The sequence below is a fragment of the Belonocnema kinseyi genome, chromosome 10 (genome assembly GCF_010883055.1).
Source record: "Belonocnema kinseyi isolate 2016_QV_RU_SX_M_011 chromosome 10, B_treatae_v1, whole genome shotgun sequence".
Lineage (NCBI taxonomy): Eukaryota > Metazoa > Arthropoda > Insecta > Hymenoptera > Cynipidae > Belonocnema > Belonocnema kinseyi.
In genome coordinates, this window is record NC_046666.1 from 42,625,526 (window position 1) to 42,638,843 (window position 13,318).

Genomic DNA, 13,318 nt, shown 5'->3' on the forward strand with positions numbered 1-13,318 from the left:
ATTTTAAATTAAATTTCTACCAGATAGTGAAATTTTTATAAAAACAGTTGAATTTTTAAAGAAATTATTGAATTTTCAACCAAAAAATATGAATTCTTTATGAATTAATTAATTTTCAACCAGAACAGAATAATTTACAATAAAATAATTGCATTTTTAACAATAAAGGATGAATTTTCAACCGTGTAGATTAATTTTCAACCGTAAAAGATAAATGTTTCACAAAATAAATGGATTTTTAAATTTAAAAATGAACATTTAATTGGAAGTGTTAAGCATTTAAACCAAAAGATGATTTTTTTAATCAAAGAGATTAATTTTCAAAAAGTTAAAGTTAGATTTTCAGCTAAGTAGATGAGATAAAAAAATTCATTTTAAACAAAATAAATTAATTTTCAACAAAAGAGTTGCATTTCCAATCGGAAAATATTATTTTTTGACAAAAAAGTTAATTTTATACGAAATAGTTAAATTTTCATCAAAACTGTATAATTTTAAAATAAATGGTAGAATTTTCAATTAAAAATATAAATTTTCAACAAAGAAATTAGTTTTTAACCAAGTTCGATTAATTTATATTCAAATAGTTGCATTTTTAACCAAAAAGGATAAATTTCCAAATTTTTATTAAAATACATGAATTTCCAAATGGAAAAGATCAATTTTCACTTGAAATTCCTAGCATTTCCAAAAATTTCAAGGGATTTAATGATATTTCAAGGAATTTCACAAAAATGTTTAACATTCAATCCAAAAGATGATTTTTTTGACCAAGAGAGATTAATTTTGTATGAATGAAATATTTAAATTTTCCAAAAATAGATGAATCTTTAACAACCAAATGAATACTTAGCAAATTAGTATAAAATTCAACCAAGTGGCTCAATTTAAATTTAAGTTATCCAAAAATAGATGAATCTTCAAGAAACAAATGAATATTTAGCAAATTAGTTCAACAATACTTAATTTGAAAAAATTAAGTAAGAGTCGCCATCTAGCTTTAGTTGGAGACACTAACTGTAAGTAAAGTCGTTTAACATACTGCGTCAAGCGTCAGTTTACTCGCAGCAGCTGCTGAAAGTGGAGGTAAAAAAATCGTGGGGTGTCTGACGCCCAGTGTGCACTCATTGAGTGAAAAAGTAATTTTGGAGCAAATTTTTTTTAGTTTTATTGATTTTTGGTTTACTTTTTAACGTAAGTATATCATATGTAGTGAAATAATTTGTTTTTTCGATTATTTCATACTTCTTTTCTTTGTAGATGGCTTATAACTTACGGCATCGTATCATGCGAGAGCGGACTGTGGATGTGTTGAAGACAATATAATTGTTTAAATACAGTTATTTATGTGTCAAAATTTGTCAAGTGGCCCACTTTTTTTTATGAGATGTGATTTTTCTTCGGGAATGGGTGATAAGTTAGAGTTCCACATAAATAAAATGGCCCTAAAATATTTTTGCGAAATTTGCATTCTTTGAATCGTTATTGTTATTTAAGTTTTTGGCATTGTCCTCTCAATTAATTTTTTTCTCCCGATCGGTACAAACAATCGCCATAATTTTCCGCATGTATCGTTAAATATATTCATCCTACAAAATAGAAATAATTTTACCATTTTTGCATAAATATTGATGAAATTAGCAACAATTTTTATAAACAAATAGAATTCTTTCTAACTTCTCAATCGATTTCAATGCTTTAGTTGACTAATTACGATAGCTCGATCAATTACGAAGATTTTGGTAAAAAAATTAGGGAACTCGCATATCATAAAAAGTTGTGCGTGTTTTCTTGTTGATTTTCCGTCAACGGAAATATCTGGGTGAAATTTTTTTTTGTCTAAACAATTTGTTAAAGAATTACGCCATTTGTTACCTTTCTGCAGTTATAAACAAAGTATGCATCCGATCGTAAAACCAAGTGCACAATTGCATTCCTCACGAACATATCTAGATACGCATTTTTGTTTTGTAAACCCATTTTTTAAACAATTAGATCATTTGTTGTTCAGCGCACTGTCGCTTCGTGCCCGTAGACATGTACTTCAAAGTAAAAAAACTGAGAGTCATGTCAAAAAGGTAAAAACACCTCTGGATTCGTCTCGGAAATATCTCGGTGTGCATTTTTTTTGTTTAAACAATTTTTTAAACAATTACGCCATTTGTTATCTGTCTGCAATTGTTATAAAGAGGAATACAATGGTGCACTTGGTTTTATGATTCGATGCATACTTTGTTTATAACAATTGCAGAAAGAAATCAAATGGCGTAATTGTTTAACAAATTGTTTAAACAAAAAAATGCACATTGAGATATTTCCAAGACAAATCCAGAGATGTTTTTACTTTTTTGACATGCCTCTTAGTTTTTTTCCTTTAAATCCATATCTACAGGCACGGAGCAACAGTGCACTGAACAACAAATGCTCTAATTGTTTAAAAACTGGGTTTACAAAAAAAAAAAAAAAAATCCACATCTATATATTTCCGAGACAAATCCAGAGATGTTTTTACTTTTTTACTATGACTTTTAGTTTTTTTTTAATTGATTACACAACTTTGAAATCCACATCTGTGGCAACCTTCAACGTCGTGAATATCGTACGTTGCGCGGCATGGAGCACGGAACGTCAACACGAAAACACGCACAACTTTTGATGATATGCGAGTTCCCTAATTTGTTTACAAAAATTTTCGTAATTAAACGAGCTATGGTAATTAGTCAACTAAGGAATTGAAATCAATTGAGAAGTTAGAACGAATTCTATTAGTTTATAAAAATTGTTGCTAATTTCATCAATATTTATGCAACAATAGTAAAATGATTTTTATTTTATAGAAGAAAAATTATAGAAGAAAAATCACAACCTATAAAAAAAGTGGCCCACTTGACAAATTTTGACACATAGGGTGAGTGATCCAGTGTCTGAACAATCACCAGTGAATGAACACTAATGCGAAAAATATATAAATATAACCTTTCAAAGTTAAAGTCTTTATGAATTTCAATGTATTTGAAATCTTAAATCAATTTTGAAGAGTTTAATATACAATTCATTGAAGTAAATTATTGTAAATAATTTTTAAAATTTCTTGAATGTGAAGCATCATCGATTATGGTAAGTGATGGTGAAAAAGTCGTCGACCACTATAAGGTACGGGCCTAAGCAACTCCTTGTTTACACTGCTTTTAAAAAAAAATTCTTGACCTTTTCTGCAGAAAAGTTGTGCTGTTATAGTTGTAAGATATTATTATTCAATTTCCCACAAGGTTTTTTCACAAAAAGTACGCTTTTTTATTAATAAATGAGTGTTCACGTACTGGACCTTTACATTGTCCGTGTTCCAGTAAACGAACGTTGTGTTCATTTATTGGAGCAAAACTGTCACCTCGCAGGTCCAGTGAATGAACAACAGGTGACGGAGACCTGGATGTTGTTTCGTTACATATAAATAAGTTTGTTTCAATTAATGTGACTGTAAATGTCGCAGCTATAAATATAAATATAAACTATTTATAGTTATAGTTTAAATGTATATTTTTGTGGTTAGAACATCAAAAAAGTACGCACGAACTAAATTAAAGATAAAGCAACTTTGAGGTTAGAAATTTAATGCTTTTTTGCATTTAGAAAACGTTGTTTAACTATAAAAACATTAATTCGTGCTAGGTACTACTGCGTACTAATCAATATATATTTATAAATGTTTAAAGAATTTCCATTTTTACAACACTGATTTATATTTGTATTTGCTAATTTAACCTAAAGTAACATACTAAGGTGTTGTATTACAAATTTTAAGTGTCCTAAAAATCGCACTTTTCTATTGTAGTCACTAGATAAGAGTTATCTATTTTTAAACGAAAAGTTGTATTTTTTGTAAGGTCAAAAGAACTGATAGAAATGTTTTAAAAATACATATTGCAATAAAAAATGAGGAAAAGTTAACATAGTTCTGTGTTCAACTTTTGTATTCAATCCTTTCTTTATATCTAAATGTCTTGTGGTTTTTATTGAAATAATATATTTAATGGATTTCGCAACACTTTCTAATATTTTACATTATTTAATTGCTCATTTTGTAACGTACCTATGTAATTTTATACCTAAATCCTAATTCTAATTTGTAGTGATTATAGTGTTCGTTCACTGGTGCTCTACTGTTCATTCATTGGCTCACAATGTTCATTCAATGGTGTATTCGTTAATTTTGCGCTATTTAATTATTTTTTATAAAGCTTTTTGGTAAAAACCAAATTTGTTTATCGGATTATGAAATTTGAACCCTTAAGAATCTATTTTCAAAAGTTTTGTAAGTATAATCTAACGTGAAATGGACTAGTTGTAATCAGTGATTTCCTTAAGTGTTCATTCACTGGGTCACTCACCCTATGTCTCTTTTAAATTTCTTGTATTGCATGTCAAATTTCCTCCATTTTTATAATAATAAATCGATTTATAAGCAAAAAATCTAATTCATCACTTTATCATAAAATTGACTTTTTAACTCTGCAAATAAATATCTTTTTTAAAAGCACCCATGTTGCAATATTTTTTTTATGAAGGTTATGAAGTTATGAATTTTAGGTAAAAAAAACAATTTTTTTTACTTTTTTCAATAATTTTTTTAACAAACTTGAAATAAATAAATGGTTATAAAATCAACTCTGCCTTATAAAAGATACCTTACACTACATCGGATAATTTTATTGGGACAAAATATTCAATAGGGGTTAAACAAAACATAATTAAAAACGATGGGGTGTTCAACACCCACGATGAAATTTACCGTGATTTTCACCATGGATGCACTTTGAGGGTTAACATTCAACCAAGTGACTCAATTTTCAGCAGAAGAAAATCAGTTCGCATTTAAAAAAATTTTTATTTCATGAAAACAAGGAAAAAAAGTATTATTTAAAAAACGAGAAAGAAGGGGCAACCTTTCGCAAAATTTTCTAACTTTAAACAAACTTATCACCAGGAATATTACTAAATTTTATTAAAGTTCTTAAAGGTTTTTCTATTGCCCCCCCCCCCCTCCTGGTAACCAATTGTAGTTTTTTGTGTGACCCCCTCCCCCTCATCTTAGTAATGTAATATATATGGACAGTCCCTTACCGATTAGCGGACTTAGGAAGACGACAAAAGTGCCCTTGAGTACCATGAAGAATCCAAAAGCGTATGGCAAAATTTCCAGAGAACATTTCTCCGAAATTATCAAATTCAAATTTACTGTAATCACACCACGTAGAAACCCTATAAATGCCGTAACAACTAGTAAAGATGTGTTGTGGGATCCTTCTGCAAAAACTAATGAATAAAATGATTATTTGAAAGAATTTAAAACATTAAATTAAAATTGTTAATAAATTTCATTTTAAACAATAACAAAATTTGTAAAATATTCTTTTGTACCTGAACGACCGATTCCGAGTAGGAGAGAGCAAATCCAAACAATTGATCTTTTTTTGAATCCAAGCTTTTCAAAAAGTGTTGGTAAGAAGAGGCGAGCCAAAATGTTCATGAAAGCAGTGAGAGAGAGGCAGAAAGCAACTTCCTTTTTCGTCAATCCTGAAAATCAAAAAGGGCCCACAAAGAACCAGAAGAGGGAAAAAAACGCCAAAGCATTTGGACTAAAAAAAAATATTTTCAACCAAATATTTATTCGCAGATATGACTCTTTCAATGCCTTCCAAATCATGAGCAAAAAAAACAACAAAAAGTTTATTCTAATTTTTTTTAAGCAAACAGAAAAATATATTTTAAAGATACACTGTTTTGGTTCCGATTTTTGTTATAGTTGAAAAAAATATACGATGATACTTATTAATAAAAATTTGCTGACTACTCACCGATGTTGATCAAGAAAAATGGTGTAATGAGTTTAAAATTGGTATCTGCCACGTAAATAAGACACAATCCGATCATAATATTCATATAAGTTAAATCTGATAAAAAATTCAATCCTAACAAATCTTTCAGTATTTCGAAATAAGATTTCTTCCTGGGGAAGTTTAAATTTTTTATTTTGTCATTCGATAGAGATGATATTTCAACTTTTGTATCATTTTCATTATTTCGCTTCAACAGTGGGTCATCTTCTTGAAATGTTGGTATTATCTGAGTCGAAGAATCTTCACTCGATTCTAAGCTTTTGGCGATCTAAAATTATTAATAATAATTTTAAAAATTATAATGCACAATTTCATAAATATTTTTTTAATATGATATGATACTTATTAAAAATATATTGATCCTTTTTTAATTTTTATGATTTTAATTATAAATTATAATGACTTGAAACTAACATTGGTTTGAAATTTCTTATTTTTTTCAAGTTTTCAATTTAACAATTTTGCAGTTTCAAATTCAAGTCTTAAAAATTTCAGGAAAACTGCACTGTTAAATTAGCCGAAATTTTCTGATTTCATTCATTTAGTCAGTTTTATATTTAATCATTTTATACTCAAATGATCTAAATCGTTTTTTTTTTTTTTTAATTTTAAACGTACAAGATTGTCCGCTTTTTAAATTTGTTGTCCTCATAGCATACTTATAGAATATAAAATTAAAAGACTCGATAGTTTTATATATTTCAATTTAAAGTATTTATTTTTAATAATTGAAATGAAATGCCTCCAGAATAAATTTTAAAAAATGAAAAATTTAGAAAATGATTTCTGAAATTCAAACCTCAAAAATGAGAAGATTTTAAAACCAAACATTGAACATTGATTTATTTTTTATTTATGAATGTTCAAAGATATTAAAAATATTAAACCCAACTTAAAAAAAACAATAATTAGAACGATTAAAATTGTGCAATCTCAAAAATCGGGATTATATATATTGTTTTGTGTTCTTTTTTTATTGTTGTGTAATATCTTAAAATTCTTCGATTCTGAGTTAAAGATTCACAAAAATTATTTATTAATGCTGTAAAATATTTGATTGGAAAAAATCAAGATTCAATAATATTTTTAAGAAAGTTTTAATAGTTAAACGACTTGAATTTAAAAAATCAAAAAAAGTGTTTTTTTTTAAACCAAAATACATAAAAATTAAACTATCTAAAATTGATAATCCAATAATATTTGAATACATTTTTTTAATTTTAAATAGTTTTAATTTGAGAGTTCTACATTTTCACGTTGATAGCTAAAATAAAATTGATTTCCCTTTTATGAGTCATTTTGCATTTCAAATTAATATGGCAAAATTTTTAATAGTATCAATATCAATTTGAGAATTGTTAATTTTTAAACAATTAAACCTTATTTAAAACAATTGAAAATTTAAAAGGTTCTGATAAAAAAGGATTTAATGTCACAATTTTTGGCCACTAATAATTTTTTAAATTTTAAATAAATTTTCTTTTCTTTACGTTTTCAACTTTCGGAAGCACGATTTTTTTCATTTGTGAAGTTTCCCATTCAAAATTACAATACTTTTTATTTCGATCGTTTTTTTTTTTAATATTTCAATTTGTAAGGTCTATAATTGAAATTTTTTCATTTTGACCTTTGAGGATGACGGTGAATTTATTTCCTCTCCTTAAAAAGACTTTCCTATTCAATTTTAATGTTAAATTATTATTTTTTTATGTACTAACGATTTCAAATTCTAGAATTTAAAAGGTTTGACTTTAAAACAACTAATTTAGTTTTCAGTTTTTAATTGTGAAATTTTAATCGGTTGAATCGAAAATTATTTAAAGTTGATAATTTTCAATTCTAGATTAGGGTACGAAAATTAGGGAAAGTAAAGGGGAAATTAGGGAGGTGTGGTAGGGGAAGTAAGGGGAAATGAGGGGGAGATAAAGTGGGCAGTGAGGGGATATGAAGGTAGGGTAATTAGTGGTAGTGAGGGGTAATGGGGGGAGGGAACTACGGGTAATGAGGGTAAATTAGGAAAGAGGAGTAAGGGAAGTGAGCTGAAATGATGGGAAGTGAGAACTGAGGAAGGGGGGTGTTAGCTGGGGAAAGTATAGGTGAGGGGCAGTTAGAGGAGAAAAAGTTAGGTTAGGGGGAATGGTATAAAACATAGAATAGGCTATAAAACACTTTTTGTAGCTGCACGGCGCCTCATTTGATAAATTTTTTTTAATACAAAAAGCTTTCAATTCAAAAATATCAATTATTGCTTCATAAATTTTTCAAATTAATTTTTTAATTGTTTATATTTTGTATTTCAGGACATAAAAACCCAAAGAAGTGAACGCGCCTTACACGCACGTGCAGTTCCTGGTACTTGATTTATAAATTATAAAGACAGGTTTATGAGAAAATTAAAAACAATTTAATTTAATTAATAATGATCGGATTTACCTTTTCTTCAACTCTCTTAAGAGGAACTGGACTTAAAAGACATGCTCCAGCTAAAGAATGTAAAGAAATACCTCCAATTAGCAATGTCGTTCCACGAAATCCATAAATTCTGAGAAGAATCTGGACAACCTATACAAAAAATTATCAATTTTATCTATAATAATAAATTTGAAAAGCGCAATAAACTTCAATAATTAATAATTAATTTTTTACCTGGGGCATGAGCATCATTCCTAAAGATGTTCCAGCCATTGAAAAACCTAGAGCTTGTCCTCGTCTCTTTACGAAAAAACTATTCAGTGCCACAAAAGATGATGCAAGTGATACTCCAGTACCCAATCCTATTATTGTTTATCAAAAAAATTAAAAATATTTTAAAATTATTATCGAAAAAATTTTAGGGTTTTTTAGCCGGAAATAGGAGGAAATGGGAGAATTGGGAGGGTAAATGATATAAGGGGAAGTAGGGGAATGAGTTGAAAAGAGGGTAGGGAAGCAGGTGGAATTAGGGGAGAAAAAGTGGGTGAAATGAAAGACTGGGAAGTAAATGGAATGGTGGGTGGGGAAGTAGGGCAAATTAGGGTTAGAAAAATCAGGGGAAGTAAGGGAATGGGAGGTAGAGAAGATGGGAAGGGAAGTAGGGGATGTGATGGGAAGGAAATTGGAAGAGTGAAAATTAAGGAAGGGGAAGTGAGGAGAAATTAGTAGAGAGGATGTAAGAGGAAATGAGGAGAGAAGACGTTGAAGAAATAAGAGGAAATTAGAAAAGTGAATGGAAAAAAGGGGAAGAAGTAGAAGTAAGGAAAAATTTTGGGACGGGAAGTAGGGGAAGTGATAGTCAAAATATGAGGGAGTAGGGGAAATAATGAATAATGATCGTAAATGAAGTACGGGGACACAGAAGCGCAGGAATGTGAGAGAACATTTTGGGAGAAGTAGGAGAAGTATGGCAAAATGAGTGAATAAGAAGTGGGGGAAATTAATGGAGTAGACAGAAAGGGAAATGAGTGGAAGGAAAATAAGGGCAGGGAAGGAAGGGCTAGTTGGGTAGTAATGTTGAGTCGTGGAAGGGAGATTGGGGAAGGGGAGTGTTTGATGGGGAACTGAGGAGAGTGTGAAGTAGAGGAGAAAGAAGTTGAAGAAGGGAGCGGAAGCGAAATTTAAAGTATGAGGAGTTGAAGTGGGGGGGGGGGGCGGGGAGAGGGCAGGATTGGGAGAAGTATAGGAGAGCGACGTTTGAACGACTCATTTAACATCTAGATAGGCTACGAATCCCTTTTTTAGGCGCATTTCGCCTACTATGCGTAATTTTTAATACATTAAAATAATTTCTTGCTTTTTAGTACGAATATTTATTAATTTTAAATTTTACCTCCTATAATACTGTAAGTTATAATAATGTGGGAGAGGCTTGAGGCTCTAGAGGTCAAAATTAGACCTATGCTATTTAACAAAGAGCCAAAAAATGCAACCTTCCTGTAGGAATATTTTTTCAACAGGTATCCAACGAATAGACCTGTAAATAAAAAGATAGAAAAGATGGGATGTCAAAGTTTAGAGAAATTGTATAACAGGGTTTAAAGGCTAAAAATGACTTCAATTCGATTTTTCGATTACGGACCTCACAGCCCAAAATGATATCAAGACTGGGAAAATAGGTTCATTTATCAGAAAATAGGGAAAGAATAGGAAAATAAATTCTTTTAAATAATTCAATTCAATATAAAACGCTTTAAATCCTGAATTTTTAACCAAGAAAGATTAATTTTTAAACGAAAAGTTCAATTTTCAATAAAAAAATACATTGTTAACCAAATCGTTAGACTTTTAAGAAAAATAGATCAATTTTCAACACAACAGTTTACATTTGCAACCATATAGTTAAATATTTTAAAAGTTAGGTGAATTTCCAATCAGAAAAGTTGAAATTTTAACAAAAAAGGTCATTTTCAACCAAGCAAGATGACTTTTTAACCATGGAAGCTGACTAATTTATAAAAATGATGAATTCCTCACTAAAAATATAGTGTTGATATTTTGACAAAAAAAATATTTTAAGAATAAATATAAAACATTTTATTCGACCTCAAAGACAAATTTTCAACAAAATGCATGAATTTACAATCAAATTTTTGAATTATTAATTGAAAAAATTATGTTTAAAAAGCAACAAATTTAAACAAAACAGTTGAATTTTTAAACAAAAAAGGCTCTTCGCCAAAAGAGATGTATTTTCAACAGAATTCTTAAGTTTTCAACTAAATGTTTAAATTTTTAAACAAAGAAAAATAAAATTTTTTGAACAAAGTTAAATTTGTCATAAAAAAGTTCTTTTTTACCAAGAAATATAAATTTATAACCAAGAATGGTACATTTTCTACCAAAAAATATTCATTTTGATTCCAAAAGGACACATTTTCGACTAAAGAAAAAAAACTTTTTGACCAAATTGTGAAGTTTAGAACAAAATAATTCAATTTTTAGCGAAATTATAGTATTTTCAACAAAGTACTTGAACTTCCAATCTACAGAGATTCAACCAAATGGTCAAATTTGTATACAAAAAAGATTAAACTTAACCAAAAATAGTTGCATTTTTAACAAATTTGTTGAATTTTGAGCCAAACAAAATACTTTTTAACCGAATATTTAAAACTTGAACAAAATAATTTAAATTGTAACCCAGTAGTAAAATTTGAAACAATAATAGGTGAATTTTAAACCAAAAATATATTGGTAAACATTTAAAACAAATAAGAAGACTAAGATAATAAAAATACTATATAAATAATGTAAAAAATAAAAATATAAATTTTTTAGAAGTCAGTTAAATTTTTAACGAAAAAGTTGAATTTTGAACCAAACAAAACACTTTTTCACCGAATATTTAAAACTTGAACAAAATATTAAAAACTGTAACCAAATAGTAGAATTTGAAACAATAAGAGATGAATTTTAAACCAAAAATATATTAGTCAACATTTCAAACAAATAAGAAGACTAAGATTATAAAAATACTATATAAATAATGTAAAAAATAAAAATAAATTTTTTTAGATGTCAGTTTAATTTTTAATACGAAAAGTTGAATTGTTAACGAAAAAGTTTATTTTTAGCTAATCAAGATGTGATTTCCTCTAAAAAGATGAATTTTTAAGCAAACAGTTAAAATTTTCAGCCAAAAAGATGGATTTTAAACGAAATGGTCGAACTTTCAAACAAACAAAAATTAAACTTTGTTGAGAAATGAAATAGTTGAATTTTCAAGACACATGTCAAATTTATTTAGAATGCATTAAATTTTTTTTTTAAATAATTTCTATTTAAAAAAAAAACTATTTTCACCCAAGGAAGATGTATTCTGGAACAAATAAATGAACTTTTAAGCTAAAAATACAAATTCACAACAAAACAGTTGAATTTTTAACCAAATAGTTGATTTTTCATGCCAAAAAGATTAATTTTTCAGGAGACAGTTAAATTTTCAACCAAAAAGTTTATTTTTAACTAATAAGGATACATTTTTAACCAAGAAAAATAAGTTTTCTGCGGAAAAAGATTTCTTTTTAATATAAAAGGGCGAAATTTCTACATAAAATGGTTGGATTTTCGACAAAAAAAATGATTTAAACAAATTTTAATGTTTAAAATAATAATTGAACTTTTGTTCAATTTGTTGACCTTTCAACCTAAAAAGAGGATTTTCAAAACAAATGGTCGAATTTTCAATAAAAATATTAAATCAAAAACTGTTGCATTTTCAACAAAAAAGTTGATTTTTTTTATAAAATAATCAATCTTTCAACAAATTAATTAAAATTGTAACCAAATGGTATAATTTTAAACCATAGGAGATGAATTTTGAACAGTAAAAGTTGAATTTTTAACGAAAAAGTTTATTTTTACCTAAGCGAGGTGTAACTTCTACAAAAAAAAATAAAATTTCAATCATATGGTCGAATTTTCAGACAAAAAAGATTCAACTTTAATTAAAAACTAAATAATTTAATTTCCAAGCCGAAACGCGAATTTATTCAGAAGATAGTTAAATTTTCAACAAAAACGTTTATTGTTAACCGAGAAAGATTAACTTTTAAACAACAATTTTGTTTTTTCATTAACTTCATTAATTTTAATTAATTTTTTTCATTAATTAATTTCATTAATTTATTTTGAAGGGGAATAGGAGAAAGAGTGTAAAATGTCTGAACATTGGTATGAGGAAACTCATGCAACTCTAAATAGACCTTGCAGCCTTATCTAATCTTAAAATTAGTTGAAGTTCATTCCGATAAAAAATAAAAATAAACCTGATACAATTTCAGTTTCGTGAATTTAAATCTAATAAAAATTTAATAATCCAAGATACCTGAAAAGTTGATGTTAGCATCGAGTACACTTATAATGACAGAAGTTCTGACAGAATCGATTTTCAGATCTCGCAGAAGGTCACCAAAAAGTAGTCCAAAGGATGGATCCAGAGACCTTAGAGATAACTGAAGATGCATTTTTCACAGTAATTTAATCACTAATGAACCTCCTAATTACTACTCACTCAATTCAGTTTAATTAAATTTAGGATACATTTATTAATCAGGTTAGTTAATTTAATGTTTACCGATATTAAACCACATCCGAGGCAAACCACCCATCCCCATCCACCATCTGGAGGCACGGCTTTTTTGACATAATTTTTTTTCATATTTTGAATATTTTTTCCTTCCATTTGAACTCCTTATTTTTTTTCTTTCAAGCATCAATATGCGGATCACTGTGGCTTTTTCTCTCAACCACTTCATTTATATACACGATAACTCGCGAAGTGAAACACAAAAATTCTTAAGAGGATGTACCTAAGTTTTATCACTATGACTAACTTATGATGTTTTTAAATGTACTTATCGATCTAAAATGATTACTCATTTTACACGTTCAAAAGATAGGGAGATGTGTAATATGATTGATATCACAATACCTGAGAAAAATTC

The 13,318-nt window shown here is 28.0% G+C and overlaps 1 protein-coding gene across 1 annotated transcript in view; it reads right to left on the reverse strand.

The window, feature by feature from the left end:
* LOC117181094 (monocarboxylate transporter 12-like) overlaps positions 1-13,075 on the reverse strand; it is an 18,537-nt gene extending 5,462 nt beyond the window's left edge. The window contains exons 1-8 of the mRNA XM_033373663.1: positions 12,949-13,075; positions 12,700-12,826; positions 9,703-9,846; positions 8,544-8,671; positions 8,331-8,459; positions 5,856-6,165; positions 5,419-5,574; positions 5,122-5,313 (exon numbers count right to left, since the gene is read on the reverse strand). Of these exons, the coding sequence (XP_033229554.1) occupies positions 5,122-5,313; positions 5,419-5,574; positions 5,856-6,165; positions 8,331-8,459; positions 8,544-8,671; positions 9,703-9,846; positions 12,700-12,826; positions 12,949-13,056 (1,294 nt within the window). The 5' untranslated portion in view covers positions 13,057-13,075. The remainder of the gene's footprint in view (positions 1-5,121; positions 5,314-5,418; positions 5,575-5,855; positions 6,166-8,330; positions 8,460-8,543; positions 8,672-9,702; positions 9,847-12,699; positions 12,827-12,948) is intronic.
* Between the last annotated feature and the right edge of the window lie 243 nt (positions 13,076-13,318).